Consider the following 23651-nt stretch of genomic DNA (forward strand, 5'->3'; position numbering starts at 1 on the left):
AATGTGCCGGTGGCCAGCCCAAGCCCATGCCAGGAACTCATCATGACATTTTCTTAGAGATTCTCCGGGTCCCCTGAGGACTTTTGCCATCTTAGGGGTTGCCAGGCCCCTTCCAAATCTTCCATCCAGCCCATTCCCTGTAGAGATAAGGAAACCGGCCCAGAAAAGGGTGCCGGCTCACTTGGTAGTAACTGGCACGACTGGAGTTCAAGCCCAGTTCTTCCCATGGCCAGCTGGTGTGTTTTTGACTGCTCTGTCTGCTAAACTCAGCCCCTACCAAGTTGTTGTTAGAATCCCTTCCGCTCTGTCTTCCTCAGTTCTGTTCAATTTCAGCAAGTGTTTATTTAATCAAGTGTCTTCCCCTGCAGAGAGACCTGTGCAGGGGGAAGATTGAATGATGGGGAGGTGGGAGTTCTGATCTTCACAAGCTCGCTGCCCAAGCTGTGGGTAAAGATGGGGGATATCTAAGGGTGTTGGGTGGTAGTTCTTACTTTCCTAGAGCACTTACTTACCTAAGCATCTTGCCCTGTTCCCCTGATTTTCTTGCTACCCTTCTTCTTGGATCATCCACTTTAACTGTTGCGCTACTGATGACCTGGGGGCTCTGAGAGCCTGAGCTGGCATTTGACTGAACCACAGCCCCAAGCATTTGCCACTCTGCCACCTGCCTTCTTCTCCTCTGAATGAATGAGAACAAAGACACTTGAGACAACCCAGGCCATCATTGGCCACTTAAAGATGATGGGGCTGGGGGCGGCGGGGGGGGGGTGTTGCGGTCAGGCAAGAGATTGAACCAAGGAGGGGGAGAGCTCTGCCTCACTCTGAGAGCCTGACATTGGCTGTCAGTGATGACAGCTGTTCACAGCTCAGCAGCTCCCCTCTCCTTGGTCCCCCAGGCCCCCTATACTCTAGAAGAAACATGGCTACAGACCCTTTGCCTTTTGAGCTCTAGAAGAACTGGGGATCCAAAAGTGCCATTCTGGTAGGTCTGGGGGACCACCTGAATAGGGGCCATCTTGGCCGAGAAACCGAGAAGGACTGTAAGTCTGTCGCCTCACTTCCCCTGCCCTCATCGTCAGGAGCAGCGGTCTCCCTCCCTGTGCCCTGGCTGTCCAAGCACCGCCTCGGGAATGCCAACACGCCGTTAATTTGTGTGCCTTGCAAACGCTTTATTGGCATCTTGTGGTGTTGAAAGTCATGTAATTATAAGCAGAATTTATACGTCGCCAGGGCTGCCTGGGCGCCCTCCCTGCGTCTCCTTATAGGCACGGCAAATATTGAAGACTGGCTTAGGCAAGAGTCAAACCTAGCTGCCTTTCTGTCTATGCACCCCGTAGATAAGGTTTTAATTGAAAATTGGTTCGTCTGTTGCCTGTGCCTAATTACAAGCCGCCTGTGCTGCAGTGGAGCCCACAGCCAGGAGCCCTGCACCCTCAAGGAAGACTTGAGGTTGGGGGCCCGGGTGGGGACGGCAGGGACCTGGGAAGCTTTCCCTCTTAAACGTCCACCACCCGAGGCTCTCTGGCCCCTTGCCAAGGAGCAGGCCCTGGCGTTCTGCAGGCAGGACTGCCCCTCCCCTCCCCCCTGCCTCCCTCTCCCTGGCTGGTGCTTCCCCAGTGGGGACAGGATGCAGCTTACCGCCTGCTTCCTCCCTTCTGCCCTGCCGGGGACATAGTCCTCCCACCCCATCCTGCCCACTCCTTTCCTCCCAGCCCCAGTTGGCAAAATCAGTCCCTGTCTGTCAACACTTGCCCTTTCCCTGCTCTAGGCCGGCTTGGAGGCCCTTACCCTACCTCCTTCCTCATCCTGCTCTATCCTCTCCTCTTCCAAGAAGCCTTTGCACGGTGGTGACATGTCTTCCATGCCTCTCCTGTCAGACTGGGGCATCTCCCACCCCCTGCAGTTCCTCTTCACAGGGTTAGACAAGGTCCTGTACCAGGGCAGGGCTCAGCAGAGGCCTGGGTGTGAGGGAGTGGGCCACAGACTCCACCTGCCCTGCGTCTGGCACTCCTGACAGGTGATTGCCACAAAGGGGCAAAAGTGTGAGGCAGGGGTCGAAATGGTTGCCTTGCTTGGTTGGGTCCCAGGCAGAATCGGAGCACCCAGGACGTGCTCCAAGTGGATGCCCATGGCCTCCACTTCAGCCACCCTCTCCTAGCCCCCGGTCACATGTCACTGCTGTCACGTTTGACTCCAACAATAATTCCCCTGCCGGAGAGCAAGGGGAAGAATTCATTTTCCAGCTCCAACCAGGCGGCTGTGAAATATGATTTCTAAAGTGTTAATAATGCATCACGTTTAGATAGCACTCTACATCTTCCCGAGCAGCTGGCTGGGCCTGGGGCTGGGGGGCTGACTCCTGGGCTTCTCAGCTGGAATTCACGCCTCCTTCTGGAGTGAGGGGCGCAGTTTCTCTCTCTGGAACAGGGAGGGGTCGTTCCCATTTGGTCTTGGCCTTCTGCTAAAAGGTGGAGGTGCTGCCCCCATGCCACCCTGCTACCTCCTTGTTCTAAGCAGTATTTTTCTTTCCTTAGTCTCCTGGAGAACCCCCAGTGAGCCTTCATTCATTCATTAGATCCTAATTAAGTGCCAGGGCCTGCGATGCAGTGAGTCCCTGATCCCAGCTGTGTGGCCTAGTGCAAAGGCAGCCAAAGGCTGGCTCCTCCACCCTGCTTGGCTGAGGGACGGAGAGGTATGGGATGTTCTCTGTAGCCTGCCAGGGCTTCCCGGGGAACCCAGCCGACTCAGCACTGCGGACGCTGGTTTGCTAAGTCTTCAAGGCCTGGACCTTCTGAGGCTTGTGGTAGCCCTCCTACCAGAGCTCCCATACTTTCCCACATGCAAGATAAGTACCCCAGCCTTGCATTTGTCTCCGGAGCTTCTCACAGAGTATTATGTCACCGTGCTATAGAGACATTTCCCACATTCACAGCCACTGCTTTCAGGAAGCCCTCCTGGGATGATCCAAGGAAATCAGAAGTTGGATCATGACTAGGATGGCTTGCCCTGGGTTTCCCCTTAGCTCCCAGCCAGAAGGTGGCTGCCGGAAAACCTTTCCTACAATGGTTGGTCCTTAAAGGGCAGGCAGAAATTCTGTTCTGGGTATGTACTCACATTTTGGGGAGGTCCAGGAGTCCTGCTCTGCCACCCATTAATTCTCTGCAGTGTCTTTGGGCCCCCCATGTCCTCAATGAAAAATGAGGCTGTTGAAACTGGGGCTTGCTCCAACCTTCATTGGTGATGCTGCCGCTTCAAACAATTCCTTGGTGAATTATTAGGTAAAGAAAGAAACCCTTTGATAAGCGTGTAATTGCCTTGCTCTTGACTGATTTCACAGGGCAAGTTGGGGGGACGTGCCTTCCTGGAGGGGTGTCCTGGCTGTGCTCCATCCTGGGCCTCTGAGTCCCCCTGGTGGCCTGTGGGACTGGCTCAGAGTGGAAGCTCCCAGAGGGCCAGGCTGGGGGGCTGTGTCATTCTGTGTGCACTTTTGTCCCTCGCTGCTGCTGTCTGGCTGAGGGATAAGGCAGCCGCTTCCTCCCGGCCCTCAGCCCCTCTGACTCCTCTCACTTCCTGAGAAGACAATTCCTCACCGAGTTTTCCCCATGGGTTGCGCTGCCGCTGCTGCTCGGCTGACACCGTAGCTGACGAGTTATTAAAAATCCTTCATTATTATTCTGTGCTGTCTCTCCCTCCTCCCTCCCTGCCCTGCCCCAGGCTTCCGAGGCCCATGGCTGTCACAGAGAAATGCCTGGAGGCCGCTAGCCAAGAGTAGAGGCAGGCTTTCTCACCCCCTCCCACCAGGCGGGCCCCCACAGATGTTGGCAGCTGCCCAGAGGTGGTGTGTTCCACCCAGGGCTGGGGCCTCTGGTACCTGGGTTTCTGCGCCTGTTCTCTAAAGGCCTTGGGGAGCAGGTGCAGGGGCGCCTGGGTGCAAAGGTCTTCATAACGAGAAATGATTGGGTGTGGGGGAGGTGGGGGGGTGAAGATTTTCAGTCTGCCAGGGACCTTGAGGAGGGAGACATCTCTCAGGTCTGCAAGTTCCACAGGACATCTGGGACCCGATGCTTCATCCCCTGGGGAAAGAGTGACAGGCCAACTCCATCATCCCACTCACCGAGCCGGGGGTCCAGGCCCGCCTCATCCATCATGCGTCCTGATAATCAGATTTGGCTGCAGTTCGAGCAGAACGTAATACTCAGCTCCTCTCTCCAACGCCCCTAACACACACACAGGTCCTGAGAGATGGGGAGAGGCTTGCTCCTTGGAGATGCAAAGGCGGAGCTCAGCCCTGTGCAGGCTTCTTGGCACCCTCCAGCCTGTGGCGCCCAGTGGGTGCTCTTGTCCCCTGCGTCAGCTGGGCTGTGGGTGGTGTGACGTCCCACCCCTCTGCCTGCTGAACCAGGCTATCTATGCACCTGCCCTCTGGTCTCTCGCTGCCCAAGGTACCTCTGCAGGTCTTACCCTGACGGCTGCCTCAGCTCCATGTCCCTTTGTCCTGAATGTCACAACAGCCTAGAACCAGACCCTAGACCCATATTCAGCCCCAGTACCTAGCATTCAGCTGCTGGAGGTAGCACAAGAGGGCTGTGGGTGGCCACCACAGCAACAGTCTGAACATTTTGGGGCCTGTGTTGGCACCTCAGCTGGCCTTCAGGTTGACACCTTATGTCTGTTTCTCTGTTGCCTCATCTAGGCAGAGGTGTAGGGGCTGAAAAACTGGAAATAGAGGCAGGAAAAGGAGGTTGAGGCTGGGAGCAGTGAGGGGCCTTTAAGCAGGAGCTGGGGCTTGGGAGTGAGGCCTGCTCAGCACTGGGGTAGGAATGGGCAGGAGGCCCCATGCTAGAAGCAGGGCCTGTCTTCAGGCTTGGCCTAGCTTCCCAACCCAGTGAGTGACCCTCTGCTGGCCCCTTGTGCTAACCCAGGCCCTGGGGGAGAGACCTCCCCTTGGAGAAGTTCCTGCTTGGAATGATTGCTAGCTTGAGTGTGGGTTGGATTCAACCTTGGGGTTGAGGCAGGTGTGTGGATTACCACCTCAGCCAGGGTTGAAGTAGGAGCGAGGCTAGCTATCCAGAACAGATGCGAGGTTTCTGTATAGGTCCCTTCCTCCCAGCCTTTGTTCCTTCATTCTCCCCTCCCACCACTCACCCTGGCCTGTCAGTGCTGTCGAAGGCGTCCAGGACTTAGCGGAATCCATTTAGTGACAGCGACCATCTGCCACCCTTCCTGGTGATTGGCCCCTTCTCCTTTCCTCTCCCAGTGGGGAGCCTGCGGCCTGCATTCCTGGTGTGGGGGGTAAGGGGGAGTTGAGGCTTCGCTTTTCCGTCACCTCTCACACCTCTCAGGGCTCACAGCGTGGGACCTCTGATCCCAGCTCCTGCTCTTCCTCTTCTTCCTCCATCTGCCTCTGGTCCCTCGGATGAACCCTCCCCCACACACCGGGGCTACTCACACCTGGCCCTCACACCTCTGTCTTCACGGGTGCATGTGGGGCAGCCTTCTCACCATTTTCTGGGGGAGCTGGTCTCCTCCTCCTTCCTCCTCCCTCCCTTCTTCCCTCTTTTGATCCCTTTCCGAGGTCCACGGAAGTCGTGTCCCTCCCCTTCCTGCCTGCCCCTCCCTTCTCCACCAGCTCCCTTCTGAGAACACCCCCATCACACCCCTCTGGTGCTGCAGGTTTCTTTCCTCACGTGGGGCAGAGCACTCAGTGAATTCCTGACCCTGTCGGCAGGCAGCAAGCGTTAGGAAGTCATTTCCATGGGATCCGGGTGTCCAGGCGTGAAAGGGGTGGGGTGGGAGTGGAAGCACGCAGAAGTGTGTCTGCCTCCCTCTGGTCTCATGCCACAGTGTGAAGGGGCACAGCTCCAGGATTACCCCCAGGCCCATATTTTAAGGGGTGGTTGGATGCAACACTAGGATTTGCTTTGGGAAGGAAGTTCCAGAGCTCTCGGGGCAAAGGTCAGTCTGCTCCCATCCTCCTCTTCCATTTCCGAGAGTTCTGCACCCACAGCCACGGAGGGCCAGGTTTCCGGAGGTTTCTCTGTGCCCTGCCCTCTCTTCCACCTCTTCCTCGCTCTTGGAGCCCTCCCAGGAGCCTTCCCCACCCCAGCCATCTGTGGGAGGACTGTGAGTTTGATTGACTCTGATATCTGGGGAAGGCCTCGGCGGCTCGTTGGAATGCACAGAGCCCCGTCCCCCTTGCCAGGAGATAATCGAGGGGGAATATTGGCTCGTCCAGGAAACGAGGTGCTAAATTTGTTGTGAGATTGGTGTCACAAGCAATCAGAGGGAGCCTGTCCGCATGGAGGGCTTGGGCAGCTAAATGAGAAATCATTAGGTTATTGCAGAGACCAGTGACAACAGAGAGAGAGGAAGGAGAGACCTTCTTCCTCATGCCCGGGGTGCAAGCACGGGGAGATGAGAGGGCAGGAAAGAACTGAGATGCAGAAGAAGTTTGAAGGAAGAGGTGTCTGCCCCTTCCTTGCCAGGACTCCCAGCAGCCTCCTTTGCCCCCAGCCCTGGGGGTGCCCTCACTCATAACTGGCCTTAGTCCTGGGGGAGAGCTCTATTACACAGGACCAAGAGATCAGTGAAGGTGATGGGTGTCCACAGAGCAGCGCAGCCTCAGGTGAATGGAAAGGGGAAAGGCCCGAGTGTTGAGGGCCCATGCTAGAGCTTCCAGTTCGGATGGTCAGGGAAAGGAAAGTCAGCGTATTCTTGACAACCTCTACTGTAGGACTGCCTGGAGGAGGAGGGTTTGAAAGGGCGGGTACAGGGCCCAGCGCAGTAGCCTTGCATCTCAATTCCTCGCTTTGCACATGTTAGGATCCCTTATGGGCTCCGGTTCTAATCATGGCTGACCTGCTTCCCATCCAGCCCCCTGCTTGTGGCCTGGGAAAGCAATCAAGGACGACCCAAAGCCTTGGGACTCTGCACCCGCGTGGGAGACCCAGAAGAAGCTCCTGGTTTTTGATTGGCTCAGCTCTGGCCGTTGTGGTCGCTTGGGGAGTGAATCATCGGAAGGAAGGTCTTCCTCTCTGTCTCTCCTCCTCCCTGTATATCTGACTTCCCAATAAAAATAAATACATTTTTAAAGAAAGGAAGGGTGGGTACAGGTTTTCTGGGAGACGGCAGAGCAGCTGGCAACGGAAAGGCAGGTTTGTTCTCCTCCCTGCGGAATCCTTACCTCCTGGGTGGACATGAGGCCACAGAGAAGCATCCCTGGCTTTCACAGGCTTTGGGGTTCCGGGAGCAATCATTGGAATGCATAGTGTTGAAGAGGAAGTCCCACCGGGCACCCATGACATGGATTCCCAGGAGGCAGCCGCCACCATGTCCTTAGAAACTTCGAAGACGAACAGTTTTAGCCTCTGTGGGTTATTTTTGCTCTTGAGGAGTTTGTCCTCACAAGGAAACCAAGTCAGACACGGCAAGCTCCCGCTCCAGGGTGCTCAGGTCCGAAGGCCTGTCCCCTCATGCTGCCTCCGGCTGCCACTCCCTTCCCGCCATATTGAGGCCCTGCTCAGATAGCCGGTAATTACCAAGCCTCCACTTCCAGAGCCCCCTCAGCTCCCTGTGGCAAATTAAGATTCCATGCCCCTTGCACGTGTGGAATGAACCAAGTGGGATGGATCGGTTCTGCAGCCGGTCAGGGCTGCTTTTTTCCTTTAGACAGGATTGATCCAGATGACCCCAATTGGGGGGTGGGGGCTTCTAGAAGTACCTTTGTGGGAAATTTTGCGGGAAAGCCTGGCTGCTTCTCCCTTTTGGCGACCATGCTGGTTACGTGGATATGTAGTGACACACATACACCTAGCCAGACATGCAGAAACAGGTAGACATTATGCCCCCCCAACACACACACACACACACACACACACACACACACACACACCTGCAAAACATGCTGTCACTCCACCGTGTACATCCGTGGTTCCTCTGCTGCTTCTCAAGCCTGTCTCCGAGCCGCACCTAACTATATGCAACTTGGGGCAGGAGGCAGATCAGATTCCCTCCCTGACTCTGGAACTCTTTTGGGTCTGTGTGCATTTTGTCTCAACTGCCCAGAAGTTTCTGGAGAGCAGAGACTGAGGAATGCCCAGAAGGAGGGTGTGTAAGATGCTTAAAGATGTCTGATCTTGGTTCCAGTTTCTTTATGTGTCTGAATCCCAGCCACTTCCAACTGCTCACTGGACTTTCATGTCCCGTTGTCTTGATTCCTGTGGTTTCCTTTGTCTGAAACACCCTCCCCCAGCTCCAGCTGTTAAAATCCTTCTTGTCTTCAAGGCCTTCTTCCTATCAGTTTGAACGCAGGCTTTTTGAATATCTGCTGTGTGCAAGTATGGCAGTGGAGAGCGGACCTCTGTGGCTATAGAGAGGACCTTCAAAAGTCAGCGTTGTTGCATGATGGTTTAGGCTGACGCCTGCAATGCCAGCATCCCATATTGGAGTGTCAGTTCCAGGCCCAGCTGCTCTGCTTTTTATCCAGCTTCCTGCCGGTGCACCTGAGAAAGCAGCAGAGGATGGCCCGAGCACTCACGTCCCTGCCTCCGGATCTCATCAGCGTTGGTCACTCCTGTAGAGCTTGGCACTAGAAGTGTTCAGTACTTACTTGATGGTTTAATTCATTTGTCTCCCCCTGGTAGAATGTGAAAGACAACTTCCCATTTACCTAGAATGCCAGTGCCACCAAACACAGCATCAGCTTCTGGAAGAACTTTGCTTGACCCAAAGCAGGGCCAACCTATCTCTGGAATCCTAAGAGGCCATGCCTTTCCCGCTTGGCACCATGCCCAGGCCATCTCTCTTCTGCTTCTTCCTGGGACAACCCCCCGCCCCGACCCTCCCCAACCCAGAATACTGCAAGGACATCACTTCCTGTAGGGGTATTTGTCCAGGTAGCTGTGGCCTTGTTGCTGCATTGTGGCACGTAACTACCCTGCATTGCCCGAATGCCTGGGTGTATCTACCAGACTTTAGCTTTAGGGCCAGGACTATCGTCTCCACCTTCACATCCCAGGGTCCAGACAGTGCTTGATAGACTGTGGTTATTCAGTACATATATATATTTTTAAAATATTTCTGAATCATTTTAAAGGCAGAGGTACAGAGAGGGAGAGAGACAGGTCCAATCTCTAAATGACTGCATCTGCCAGGGCTGGATCAGACTGAAGCCAGGAGCTTATTCCTGGATGCAGGAACCCGAAGGACTCGCATCATCTGCTGCTGCTTTCCCAAATGCGTTAGTAGGGAGCTGGCTTGGAAGCAGAGCAGCCAGGACTTGAACCAGTGCCTGTATAGTATTCTCGTATTCCAGGCAGTGGCTTTACCTGATACTCCACAATGCTGGCCCCTCGATAAATACTTTTTAAAAGATTTATGCATTCATTTATTTGAAAGGAAGTGTGACACAGAGAGGTTTTTTTTTTTTTTTTCTAAACACTAGTTCACTGCCCAAATGACTCCAACAGCCAGGGCTAGGCCAGACTGAAGGCAGGCACTAGGAATACCATTCACATCACCCACCTGATGGCAGGGATCCAAGCACTCAGTCCATCCTCCACTGCCTTCTCGGGTGTGTTAGCGTGGAGCTGACTTGGAAGCAGAGCAGCCAGGAGTCAAACCAGCATGATACGGGCTGCTGGCGTTGTAAGTGGTGCGCTCCCATGCAGCACCGCAACACTTAGCGCCTCAGAAAGTCTTTACTGTATGAATGAGTGTGTATTGCTCCTCTTGGGTCTTTTTCAAGCGGGGGCAGGAGATGTTTTCATCATGAATCATTCATTCACACACCCAGAGTGCAACCATTTAGTAAACATGTGTGCCGCACAGTTGTGCTACTTGTTTTGAAAGGTGCGGTTAACTTCACACGTATGCAGGGACTTCGCAACATTTGTGGGGAAATAGTGTGGAAAGACCATGTGCTATGTGTTGCTTGAACATTGTGAAGTTCCATTGCCTCCAGGAGTTTGCCATGCCATCATCTGAAAAGGCAACCAGAATAAAATACATCTCAGTTGCAGGTCTGGATCAGCGTGTGCACATTCGTGTCCCATGGCTGACTTGTCAGATTCCCGTGGTCAACTGTGTGGGATGAAGGCTTTTGACTTACTTCCTACCTTGGCTTTTGATCTGCTCTTTTGCCTTCAGGTGGCTCTGTTTAGAATTCCTTCTTTTACGTTTCCAGTCCACTTAGATCCAATTGCAGAAACTATTTGATAGCTGTATGTCCGAAGTAAAAGGAAAGCAGGAGCCGCTGTTGTGGCACAGTGGGTTAAGCCTCCGCTTGGGACCTCTGCTTACAATACAGCTTCCTGCTAAAGCATCCCGGAAAGCATCAGATGGTAGCCCAAGTGCCTGGGATCCTGCCACTGGTGGGTGGAGGTCTGAGTTTCTGGCTTTGGCCTGGCCCAGCTCTGCCTGGCTATTGTGAAAATTTGATTTGGAGATTGACCCAATGGATGGAAGATGTCTCTGACTGTCACTCTCCCTTTCAAGTAGGTGAAAATTAAAACAAAAAACTCTTCAAGAGCAAGAAATGCATGAGTGTGTAGATAGAATCATGCTGGCTTAGAGCTGAAAGGGATCCCCGGTGCTGCCCAGAGCCCTCTGGGCCATTACTGCCAGGGGTCATCCAGCTTTGTCTTGAATGCCTCTGGTGATGGGGGAGCTCACTGCCACGTGCTGTTCTTCCTTAATGAGAAAACTGCTCCCTGGGGTCTACCGGCATTGTCCGGCTTGTATGGCAGGTGCCTTGGTGTGCTCTGCATATGCCCTTGCGTTACCCGGGTTAGTGTAAGTCGGCCACGTTGGCCTTCTTCCAGGCACTCCTGCTGCCCACCTGACCCCTGGTCTCCAGTGGTCCATCTGGACAAGCTAGAGGGGCTGCAATCACTTGCTCTCCAGGTACTGAAAAGAGAATGTCTGTAGTTTTGTGTGTGTTTTTTTAAAGATTTATTTATTTATTGGAAAGGCAGATATACAGAGAAGAGGAGAGACAGAGAGGAAGATTTTCCGTCTGGTGATTCACTCCCCAAGTGACCGCAACAGCTGGAGCTGAGCCGATCCGAAGCCAGGAGCCAGGAGCTCTTCCAGGTCTCCCACGCAGGTGCAGGGTCCCAAAGCTTTGGGCTGTCCTCAGCTGCTTTCCCAGACCACAAGCAGGGAGCTGGATGGGAAGCGGGACTGCCGGGATTAGAACCGGAGCCCATGTGGGATCCGGGGAATGCAAGGCGAGGACTTTAGCTGCTACGCTATCGCACCAGGCCCAGAATGTCTGTAGTTTTTCTATCTTTTCCTTTAAAATTAAAAATTTTAAAAAGATTTATTTATTTTTATTGAAAAGGCAGATAAACAGAGAGGAAGATATTCTGTCTGATGGTTCATTCCCTAAATGGCCACAATGGCTGGAGCTGAGCCATTCCAAAGCCAGGAGCCAGAAGCCTTTTCCAGGTCTCCGACATGGGTGCAAAGTCCCAAGGCTTTGGGCTGTGCTCTACTTCTTTCCCAGGCCACAAGCAGGGAGCTAGACAGGAAGTGGGGTCACTGGGACACGAACTGGCGCCCATATGGGGTCCTGGTGCGTTCAAGGGGAGGACTTGAGCTGCTATGCTATCACGCTAAGGAGAAGATTGAGGCAGGGTGTGGCATCAATGGGGAAGAGACATGCAAATGGAGTAAATTTATTGAATTTACAGTGAACTCAAGACATCAAGGGGGCGTCTGCTGTCAGAAAACCCGCATTGCCTTCTAATGCTCCTGGCCTCCGGGTACAGGAGAGAATGCCCTGCTCGCTGCCGCCCCCCCAGCCCCTTCTGCATTTCTCAGTTGAGCCCATTTATTCAGGAGGCCTTTGTGGACAGGGTCTGGGGACCAGCCTGTGAATCTGTTAGGGGCGCCCTGAGGTACCCCCTCAGTCCTCCCAGGCCACTCTGTGAAGCCCTGTTCCCCCCAGCAGTAACTGCTGGAGCAGCTGAGCGAGGCATCAGGGTGGGACACACACTTCTCGCTGCTGCAGCTGGGGGGATGGCACGCATCCCGGCTCGGCTCACCCGCCCCGCCAGCCTGAGGGAATGGCTTTCATGTGTGAAGACTGGAATAGGGTAAAACAGTGTGCCCGGGGAAAACAGTGTGTGTGCCCGGGGAAAACAGTGTGTGTGCCCAGAGAAAGGCAGGATGGCCAGAGATAAGGGGGAACTGGTGGGCTCCCTCCTCCAAGGACCATGTGCCCACCTCATTTTCCCTTCCTCCCTCTGCTCCTTGGATAATCCGTTCAAATATCCCTTCTGTGTCAAGGAATTTCACTTCTCTGCTTTGACCTGAAAGCTCTGGACCTTCAGCTGAGGCCAGAGCCTGGCAATCCTCCCGCCACCTCCCTGCCCCTCCTCCCCTCATCCTTGGCCTACAGTGGGTGATTCCCCTCTTGCTCCTCTTTCTTGGGCTTCTTCCCATTTTTCCCTCCCAAATGGCCTTCTTACTTCTCCTTCTTGGTTCTCATTTCTCTCTCTCTCTCTCTCTCTCTCTCTCTCTTTAAAAATGTGCATGAAGGATAGAGGGCCCGGCGCGCTCTCTCTCTCTCTCTCTCTCTCTCTCTCTCTCTCTCTTTAAAAATGTGCATGAAGGATAGAGGGCCCGGCGCGGTGGCCTTACGGCTAAAGTCCTCGCCTTGAATGCGCTAGGATTCCATATGGGTGCCAGTTCTAATCCCAGTAGCTCCACTTCCCATCCAGCTCCCTGCTTGTGGCCTGGAAAAGCAGGCGAGGACAGCCCAAAGCCTTGGGACCCTGGTACCCGTGTGGGAGATCTGGAGGAAGTTCCTGGCTTCGGATCGGCTCAGCAGTGGCAGTTGCGCTCACTTGGGGAGTGAATCATCAGACGGAAGATCTTCCTCTCTGTCTCTCCTCCTCTCTGTATATCTGACTTTGCAATAAAAATAAATAAATCTTTTTTTAAAAAAGATAGATAGATAGAAAAAAGAGAGAGAGAAGTACCTTCTACCCATTGGTTTACTTCCCAAATGACCGTAGTAGCTGGGGCGAGGCCAGATTGAAGGCAAGAACCAGGAGCTCCATCCCGCTCTTCCACATGCGGCAGGGGCCGAACCCATGGGCCATCTTCTGCTGCCTTCTCTGAATTGGCAGGGAGCTGGATCCCAGGTGAAGTAACCAGGATTTGAGCCGAAACTCCAACATGAATTTCTAGTAGTGCCAGCAGAGGGGCCCTCACTTCTCACTTCTTACTCATCTTTCCCGCCTCTTCCAAAACTCCTCTCATCACCCCTTTTTTGCTTCTTCTTTTGTTAGAGGAGAGTTTCAGGGGCGGTTTCTCACCCCAAGTTGTCCCACCATCCACGCCGGAAACGCAGGCTCAGAAGCCACCGTGGAGACTTGCCCAGCCTCAGTTGCTTCCCCAGCTGGCCACATCACCATCTTGCAGCTTTCTTCTCACTCGGCCGCCAGCCTGCTCTTTATCTGCTTTGTTCTTGATTTTTCTCTCTGCTGCTTTTTGTTGCCATCCTCCTCTGCCTTCTTGTCTCATCTTTGCATCATGCAGCTTCTCTGTGTCTCCATTTCTTCCCAAGTCCCTGACTATTACTGGGACCGCAGGGAACCCAGACCTTTGGAGGTTGGGGAGAGAGCAGCGGGGGCCTGTGTGGGTTGGAGGACAGAGGCCCCACTTCGTTCCCTGCCTTCCCTCGCCAGCTCCTGGTACCTTTCTCCATCTCTTACAGTCTGATCTCTTCCTGGGCTCTGCCCTAGTTTCCGCTTGCTCTTCTTCCCTCTGTATTCGTCTTTTGCTCCTTCCTCTTAGCTTCTGTTCCTGTCTGAGTTAAGTCCTTGCCTGCCACCTGCCTGCTTTTCTCCCCCACCACCTCCCTGCCCTTCCCACTGAAGCCAGATGGAATTCGATTTTTCCGCAGCACCAGCTACCAGCCCTGCCCCCCCCCCCCCCCCCGCCCCGCCTGTCATACCTGCTACAGCCAACCCCCACCTGGGCTCTTCACTCCGTTGTCTTTCCTAGCATCCCCTGCCAGGGCACATTTGCATAAATTTGTCAGATTAGGTCTGGCCCGGGTGCCCTGGGGCTAGAGGCCCGGAATGGGGCAGGGAGGAGGGGGAGGAAATTTCCAGCCACACCTGCCAGACTTTTCAGTTGGAACTCTAGGTCCCTGGGAATTGGCATAGGCTGGCAGGTCCATTCAGAGACCCAGACTGGCCTTCCCTTTTCTGCTGCATTCACCCACCCTAAGCCCCTCGGAAAGGGTGGAAGGCACTCCACTGGATAGTACCTTACAGGGCAGAACAAAGAATGCCCTCTCTTTTGTGCTGGATGGTTCAGCTGGGTCCTCTCTGCCACTGCCTCAAACCCACAGCCACCACCGCCGTAGAGGAAATGCCAGGTTGGGTCCCATGTAACACAGCTTCTCTTGCCAATCTGGGAGTGACTGGCTTGGGGCTGAGTCCTCACGGTTTGACTGAGGCCCCAGGACAGCAGGAGGCAGGGAAGTCTTAGAACATCATAGTTGGCTCCCTAAGGGCCAGAGAAGTGACATGACCTCCCCCCCCCCCCCGGGTCACACAGCTGGTCGGTTGCAGAGCCAGGACCAGCTGAACCCAGAGCTCCAGATTGGTGGGGGGGGGGGGGGGGGTTCAACCTCTGCTTGGCCGGGACCTGCTGGCCAAGGTCCCCCTGGCCTTTTTCAGGGCTTTGTTCCTGCCTCTCTGGATCATTCCATAGTCCCCGCTCATACCAGTCATCCCATTTGTCCTGTCCCTATGACAGCCAGCCCTTGCAGCTGGCTCCTATGGCCTGCTCAAATGTAAGCAAGCAGCCCAGGCTGTGGCCACTTGATTACGCCATCTGGTCCTTGGAAAGAGTCCCCTTTGGCTGTTCCTACCATACCCAGCCTTAGAAATGGGCACTGGGGTGGTCGTGGCCAGACAGGATGCGGTGTGGGGTAGGTTCCTGGCCTTTTGCTTGGCTTCCTGGGGGTGAGAAAGGCCTGAAAATGAAAGGAGGAGAAGGTGGCTGTGTCCCCACCCATTTAGGCCACGTTGACCGTGAAGTAGAGACAGGCTTTGGTAGGCTTTGGGGACAGCAGGGGTGACAGACGTGGCTCTTCAGAAGCTTTTTGGGGGGTGAAGTTTGTCATCTCCCGTTACTGGACATCAACCCACAGTCACTTCTGTGAGCAGGTCAGTGGAGATTTCTGAACCCTGAGGACTCAACTGTCAAAGGAGGAGTTTCTAGAAAGTCAGCAGAGTGGCATTTTAGCATTCCGGGCTGGACTGTGTGTGTAAGGCTAAGTCAGCAGGGGAGGGCATCTGCCTCCGGTGCTTTGGACATTCTCATGCCAGGTCAGAGCACCTAGGTTCAAGTCCACCCTGCACCCCCCACTCCAGCTCCCTACTCATGCACGTTCTGGAAGGCAGAGGTGGCGGCTCATGGACACGGGTTCCCTGTCTCCCACTTTGGAGACCCGGACTGAGTGGCTTCGACCTTGTTGCACTGAGCATTCGGGGAGTGAAACAACAACACCTGGAAGATGTCTGTCTCTACCTTGCAAATAAATAGAAGTAAATGAATTTTGAACAAAATCAGTTTAGCCCTGGGGGCCCAACCAAATGGGTGAGCACAGAGCTTACTTAGCCTGTCTCCTAGGCACTTTTGGTGTGAAGGTCAGCCCGTTTGTCCTGGGGTGGCCAGGCCAAGGATTCTTTCTTTCCAGCGTTACTGTGCAGCTCCAGCCCAGCACTGTGTGTTCTCTCTCTCTCTCTCTCTCTCTCTCTCTCTCTCTCCCTCTCTCTCTCCCTCTCCCTCTCCCTCTTTTCCTAGTCTTAGTGCCTCCCTCTTTTCTCCTCCCTATCCCCTCCTTTCCTCCTCTATCAGAAGTGCCAATATCTCCTTCTCTTCTTCCCTCTGTCAGCAGCCCGAGCTGGAGAATTAAAATCCTCTTTGCTGCAGAGAGAATCCAACGTTGAGGTTACCTATCCGGCTGTTGCATTTTCCACAGATCAGGAAGGGAATGGTCAAGGTGGGGGAAGGAGAGTCCAGTGGGGATGGGAGAGCGGCATGTGGAGAGATTTAGTTCCATCTGAAAGCTGTCGGTGCGAATCAAAGGCTTCCCCTTGAACCAACCGCGATCTGGAGTGTGGAGCGCAGGGACTGCTCCGGCCCAGGGGTTCATTACTGCTCGTTTGATAAATCCGGGGAGACAGGGCCTGGCCTCCACCCCCCTTCTCCTGTGCCCACTCCCGGGCTTCTCATGTGCTTGGCTCTAGTCTCTCTATGGCTCCTGGCTGGCTTGCAAGGGCATCGCTGAGAACAGGGCCTTCAGGACATGGGAGCAGACAGGTGCCTGTGGGTGCAGGGACAGATGTGGGCTGGAACACAGAGGAGCCAGGGCTGGGTGTGTATGTGTGTCAGAGGCTGCATGTGCTTGTGTGTTGCTCTGTGTGTGTGCCCAGGGAATGAGATGTCTGAGTACTCCTCCCACCCACTGCATCAGGAGCAGGGGTCACTTCCTGCTGGCTGGTGTCTTCCCTGTGGACCTAGTGCGGGTGACAAGGACACCAGAACTCCAGTCTGGTAGCCTCTGGAAAATCGGGGGCTGAGAAGGTCAGATTGGGGAATAGGTCCTGGGGTGGGACAGTGGCAGTGGCCAGAGCCTGAGCTAAATGACCCCAAGAGGCAGCAGCAATAGCCAGGCTGTTGATGTGACATTGCGGAGGGCTCCAGGTGTTCTGGTCCCTTGGCTGTGCTTGCTGGGCCGGATACTCGCCAGGAGCTTAATGTCCCTGGGCCTTAGTTTCTTCAGGACAGTGATTGTCCCTGCCCTGTGTTGGGGAGTGGGGGTGGGAGGATTCCTGCCAGTGAAGTACTCAGCACGGGTGACTGCCACCTGGTTAGCAGGAACCATCATGTTGTTCTGCCACCCCTGCTGGTGGGTCTTGGTGGCAATACCTCTCTGGATGATGCTGTTGACAAGAGTCCAGCCTGGACTGCCACTCTGCACTTTGTGCATGGATGCTTGGTGGCAGCATGCAGGGCCAGTCCCCTGTGTGCAGGACACAGGCCAGTCCTAGCTGTTGTGAGCACTGCCCTCCCAGAAGGAAAACAGGGTGATGTGAGTCTGCACTATCAAGTGGGAAGGGGCAGGACCTGGGGGTGACAGTTTCAGGGCGCTCCTGCACCTTAAGCCAGCAAGAGCAGGACCCATGGAGCCTCAAGGGTCTGAGTCCAGGTCCCAGATCTGGTATTCAGGGACCTTGCCATAAGTATCCAGGGCCTCATTCCCCTTTCTGTGAAATGATAGCGGGGACATGGGGGTGGGGATCAGAATCCTGGAAACCGTGCCTGCCCCCAGCTCAAGGATGTGTGTCAAGGCTACGTGTTGTAATTGATTACTAAGGAATGCTGCCGAGGTTGAAGCGACAAGTTAAATGGGAGGGAGCCATCTCTATCTTCTGGGTTTCCCAGGACAGTCAGAAACACAGAAACTCACAGGAGTGACTTCTAATGGCAAGGACAGCAAGTGAGGTGGGACATGGGGGAAGGGGCTCCAGGGGCTGTGAGAGAGAAATGGGTTTTCCCCAGCTCCCACTGCGTCTCCCTTTTGGCAAGAAGCACAGCACCTGCCTACTGTGGGTACACTGCTCCCACGCCCGTGGCTCTCTCCACCTTATTTAGCCATCCACCTGCCTGCAGACCCAGCCTCAGCCTCCCTGCAGTGGTCCAGGCCTCAGACCTGCCTCTTGCATGCTTTCCCGCTCTCACGGTATCTCCTCCGCCTCCCTTCTGTACAGCCTCTGCCTGGGTCAGCTGTGCTGGTGCTTTTCACTCTAGGGGCCCCTGCTGGCCTCAGGTTGTGTCCCTCCCATTCTAGACTCTCCCGCACCCAGGCCTCCCCTTCTCCTCCTGCTCCCCTCCCCTAGTCTCCTTCACCCTGCCCCTGCCTCTCTGCAGGTGTCTGTCTGTTTGCCAAAGCTCCGCTTTGTGTGTGCACACTCCCCAGCCCATCTGCAGATAGCTCTGTGCTTTCCTGCCGGCTTCAGCAGGGCTGCTCAAGATAAGTTCACTGCATCTGTGGTGGTATCTGAAGCCCGGGAGGAGCGAGATCAAAGCAGGTGGGGAGTCACGCCGGAACACACACAGAGTGGACTGGCCACAAAGTCAGGACTCTTGACTGCCGCTGTCTTGAGAGGCTGCTGTGTGTGCACTTCATGGTTCCCCTCCCACCTCGCTCTCCATCCTGCTGGAAACTGTTTCTCTACCTGTCAGGTGCAGGTGTGGTTTCCTGGAAGTAGGTGCAGGCATAGGTGTGGGACTGAAAGTTCACTCCTGGCTCAGGACAGGTCCACTATGTGGCAGAATCGTGGCAGCCAGATATCCGGGCCCTCGGAGGTACGCGTGTGCTCAGTCGTGTGTGTACCGCTTGCCAGGCTTCTTGACCGTCAAGGACATAACCTGAGTCTCACCACTCCCCTCCCCACCGCACTCCCTTTCATTGTAAGGCAGCCAGGGAACCGCTTCCAGCGGAAGGAACTCTGATGTTCCTGTCCTCTCTGCTCACTCCGCAGCTCTCTCCTCTTCCCCCATCCCCCATCAGCTCTTCCTTGTACCTGTTACCCCTGCCAAGAAGGGCTCCAAGTCCTGCCCTAGCTCTGCTCCCACAGGATGGAGAACACTAGAGCCCTTCACCCCCTTGTCCTGCCTGAAGTCCTGGCTATTGGCCCCGGCATTTGTTCAGCTCTGTTCCATCAATCAACATGTATTTGGAGCATCTGTGCCAGGTGATGGGGTATGGCCTGTGCGTGGACAAGGCCCAGACTGAAGGAGTACCCCTGATAACTGTTACAGGGGCCAAGAGGCCAGTGCAGTGTCGTCTCTACTGCGGCAGAAGTGAAGAGTACACAGGACTCTGAGGACGTGTAGGCCCATCATGGGAGACTTCCCAGAGGATCTCCCAAGGGAGAAGAGGCTAGGTGGTTCCTGCCACCCCAGGGCCCGGCCTGTGCAGGGGCCGGAAAGGAGATAGTGAGGGTTCCTTGAGGGTAAAGCTAGCTGGAGCTGGAGAGGGCAGATTTAGGGCTTTTCCCCAATCGAGCCAGGTGGAACCACCCCGGGCATCCACCCTCAGATGTTGTCCTGCCTGCAAGGGCGGTTTTTGAAATCAGGACACACTGCCTGTGGCTTTTTTTTTTAAGGACTTATTTATTTATGTTAGAAAGGCAGATTTACAGAGAGAAAGAGAAAGATCTTCTGTCTGCTGGTTCACTTCCCAAGTAGCCATAGTAGTTAGAACTGAGCCAATCCGAGGCCAGGAGCCAGAAGCTTCTTCTGAGTCTCCCACGCAGGTACAGGGCCCAAGGTTTTGGGCCATCCTGATCTACTTTCCCAGGCCACAGGCAGGGAGCTAGATGGGAAGTGGGGCAGCCGGGACACGAACCAGTGCTCATATAGGATCCCTGCGTGTGCAAGGTCAGGATTTAGCCACTGAGCCATTCTGCCAGGTCCTGCCTGTGGCTATTGCAGACCCAGGATCTAGACTGCCTTTCTCTCATTTCTCCCCGCCCCTCTCCTCTGGACCCCTCTGCAGGGCTGTTGCTTCCTTCCCTAAACTGCTTCAACCAGCCCTAAACCAGGAGGAAGTTCTGCTTCAAGGTGCCCAGGAAGACAGGCACCCCTTTGTCAAGCCCCTGCTGAGGGCAAATAACAACCCAGCCCCTGTTTAGTGGAGTGTGCGGGAGTCTGTCTCAGGCATGGCATGTGCATCTCATTGGATGTCCATAGCAGTCTGGGAGGCACGTGTTCCCATTCTGCATCGTATGAAGGAGGAAAAGGAAGCTTGGGGGCTTGTCACTTGGCCAAGGTCACTCAGCCTAAAACTTATGTCCGTAAGTACTTGAGCATAGGGCAGACCTGGTGGCTCAGTGAGCTAAGCTGCCACCGAGGAACCCACATCCCAAATCAGAGTGCCTGGTTTGAGTCCGCACTGCTCTGAATTTCTCTCTCTCTTTTTAAAATACTTATTTATTTATTTTAAAAGCACAGTTACAAAGAGAGAGGATGACAGAGGGAGACGTCTTTCATCTGCCGGTTTACTCAGCAGATGGCCACAGCAGCTGGAAATGGGCTGGTTAGAAGACAGGAGTTTCTTCTGGGTTTCCCACACAGGTACGGGGATCGAAACACTTCCCAGGTGCATTAGCAGCCAGCGAATCAGAAGTAGATCAGCCAGGACGGAAACCGGCCATCCTGCGGAATGCTGACAGCACAGGTAGCGATTTTACACACTATGCCGCAACATCAGCCCCTGCTGCAGCTTTCTGATCCAGCTTTCTGCTAGGGTGCCTGGGAGGCATTAGATGATGTTCCAAGTGCTTAGGTCCCTGCCACGCATGTGGGAGACCACGATGGAGTTTCTGGCTCCTGACTTTGGCCTGGCCTAGCCCTAAATGTTGTAGGGGAGATCTAAATCTCTCCCGACCCCTTCCCATCCTCCGACCCCATTCATTTGTCCTTCAGTTAAATAAATCTTTAAATTAAAAAAAAAAGTCATTATGCATAAAGGGATCTTTGCAGGCCTTGGTCCAGGCTTGTCACTGTATGAAAGCCCATCATCTCCTGACCCTAACTGCCCGTGCGTGTGTCCCCTCTCCAGCCTGCTGCAGGGTCAGTGCCCTCACACTTCGAGTGGACAGGGAGCCAGCTGCTCACCGCGCCCTGGAGGCTTCACCAGGAGGCCAGTGTGTCCAGGCTTCCTGCGACGCCATGGACAGAAATTCCATCTCTGAGCCCGGGCTCACAGGCTGCTCCACTCTCAAGCCCTTGACTTGGGCTCCAGGGGCCATGGGAAGGAGAAACGTGAGTGTGGAGCGTTTGCAGCATGTAGCTGCACTGGAGAAATGCGCCAAGGATATGAATAAATTTGAATAATAATGAGGGCAATGCTTGAATTAATAATGCCGGCTGCTCACCTGACCCGCTCCTTCCCCAGGATCTCAGCCTTGCCACCCTCATCCCTCCAAACGTGGGTGAGCCTTACATTTCCCTTCTTGAGAGAATGGAAGTCAGGACGGCAGAGTTGGGGGACCACTCATGGAGGGTGGGCCCTCTTTCTAAATTCCTGGCTCCTGCAGACCCAAAGAGCTGAGTTGGCACAGTTGGCGGCGTGTGTTCTGACCATTGATTGATCCACTCCTGGCCCCTGATGCCTCTTTTTTTTTTTTTTTTTAAGATTTATTTGAAAGGCAGAGTTATAGGAAGTTCTTCCAGCTGCTGGTTCACTCCCCAAATGTCCACAACATACAGGGCTGGGTCAGGCCAGGCCAAAGCCAGGAGCTTCTAGGTCTCCCATGTGGGTGCAGGGCCCCAAGCACTTGGGCCAGCCTCTGCTGCTTTCCCAGGCCATAGACAGGGATCTGAGTCAGAAGTGGAATAACCAAGACCGTATGGGCTGCTGGCCTCAAAGGCAGCGGCTTTATTCACCATGGCATCAACCTGGCCGCTTTGCTGCCTCTTTCTTAGTCCCCTTTGTGTGCAGCAACCAACATGGATCAATGTCAAAGTCTAGGGAAACCCAGCTGGAGGCAAGGTTCTCGTTCGTCTTGAATGGACAGAGCAATGCCTCTGCCTGCTGTGCCCCAATGCTGCCCTCCACTTCCTAACAAGGGAAGACCTGGGTGTAAACCAGCTTGGCTGGAGCTGTGGAAGCAGAGATGGGGGAGAACTGCACTGGCCCACTGCACCAAGGAGTTCATCTAGGAGGGCTTTCGGGAAGAGGGGAGAATGTGGCAGGTTGGGGAAGAAATGAGGCCAAACGAAAACAAACAAGGGAAGCCATGCAACCGGGACCTGGCCTCTGCCGGGTTAAAGGGAGGTCTTGGAATGGGGAGGGTTGAGTTACGTTGGCTGACACATGGATGATGGCGGGAGTGACAAGCTGGGCTTGGAAAGGGCCCTGCCTGGACTGAGGAGTAGGGCCCCTGAGTCCTGATCTTGGGGGCTGGTTTTGGTTACCTTGGTGTGTTGGATGGAGGGCCCTTTCCTTCCCCAAGCCGCGCCCTCCCTCTGCTCGCTTTTCCCCAGGATGCCCCACCATTGGGGCCAACCAACAACAGTGGGAGTGGGTGGGTGGGAGCAGTGGGGGTTGAGGGGAAGAAGCTGCAATCCAATTCCCTGCTCCATTTAGGCTCCACAATTAAAGGCAATTACTCTGCAGTTCTCTAATCAAATGCTCCCGGGCCGAGCTGCCAGCCGGGCAGCCATGTGTAGCTCACAGCCAGGGGGGAAGAGTGGGATAAAGTCACACGGCCTCTCAACTCCCGCCGTGTGCAGGTGTGTCAGTGCGTGCACACTTATAGGCTTGACGGCAAGGGCCGGTGTACCAGGACATCAGTTCAGAGCACTTCTGTATAGGATACACTCCCCACCCTGGCAGCTTCTGAGGGCACTGTTGTCTGCCCTCACAGACTCTGTCATCCCTCCCACACCTTCCGGATGCTCCGGAGGGTATTATGCATGCAGGTGCACACTTATGTTGCCTGGTGTTGGCTCAAGTGACGCATGTCATGGTGCTTTCACATGTGTGGGTCTGAGTTCTGAGCAGCGTCCCCAGTGGCCACTGTTAGAAATGCATCGTCTGTTAGCCTGGGTGTGGGGTGAGGCAGCATGGGTGTGAGTGGGACAGTAGCATGGCTCGGGCCCTAACCCCAGCCCTGTCCTGGGGAAGTTCCTGTTGTTTTGTCCCTGGATCCTCCTGTCTTGCTTTGTGAAGTAAGAGCCTTGGATTGGCCCGTCTCTAAGCCTTTACATAACACTGCACCACTTCCCCTGACTGCGGCTCTGCACTTCAGCTGCTAGAACCCATTCCCCAGGGCCGTGGAGAGAGCAATATGCAAAGGGTTTAGAGGGCCAGGGTTGGGGCTGAAGTGGGGCAGAGGCTGTCTACTTCCTGCCCCTTGCAGGCTGGAGTGGGGTGAACCTGGGAGAGAGTGGGGTAGCCTCTTCGTGGACCCCCCTCTCTCCACTCATCTGACCTAGTGCCAGCTTTGACTTTGCCAGGTACCCAGACCCGCTTCAGCCAAGAGCCAGCCGACCAGACCGTGGTGGCCGGGCAGCGTGCCGTGCTGCCCTGTGTGCTGCTCAACTACTCCGGGATCGTGCAATGGACCAAGGACGGACTGGCCCTGGGCATGGGCCAGGGCCTCAAAGGTGAGTTGTGGCGATCCGGCCAGCCTAGCATGCTGGCTGTTGGATCGTCACCCCCCCATTCCCCATCTGGGCGTGGACTCCTGGATCAGCACCCCTAAGCTTGCTCACTATCTTCCTCCTCCTCTCCCTCTCCTGCTAAGCCCTCTACTGCTTTCCTGCCTCACAGCTGCAACAGGGGACAGAACCCAGAACCTAGAGAGGAAAGGAAACCAAGATACCTCTACAAAGAGAGCTCCAGGCAAGCGCCGAGAGGGTTGTGCAGGCAGGCAGGGGTCAAGCAGGAGGCACTGGGAGCCTCCAGGGCCCTGCAGGCATCGGGGAGGGACCTTTTCATGTCCTGCAAGTGCTTGTGCCCCTCTGGTAGGCTGGGCTGCAGCCTCTGTCCTCCCCCTGCCCAGGCAGCATCTGCTAAGAGGCCGGCAGCTCATTGATATCGGCCT

General features: G+C 54.9%; 1 protein-coding gene across 2 annotated transcripts in view; it reads left to right on the top strand.

The window, feature by feature from the left end:
- Positions 1–23651, top strand: part of KIRREL1 (kirre like nephrin family adhesion molecule 1) — a 95516-nt gene that overhangs the window by 55760 nt on the left and 16105 nt on the right. For both annotated transcript variants that reach the window (XM_058660481.1, XM_004589051.3), the window contains exon 2: positions 23062–23211. In XM_058660481.1, coding sequence (XP_058516464.1) covers positions 23062–23211 — 150 coding nt within the window. The remainder of the gene's footprint in view (positions 1–23061; positions 23212–23651) is intronic.

Source organism: Ochotona princeps, chromosome 2, assembly GCF_030435755.1.
Source record: "Ochotona princeps isolate mOchPri1 chromosome 2, mOchPri1.hap1, whole genome shotgun sequence".
NCBI lineage: Eukaryota > Metazoa > Chordata > Mammalia > Lagomorpha > Ochotonidae > Ochotona > Ochotona princeps.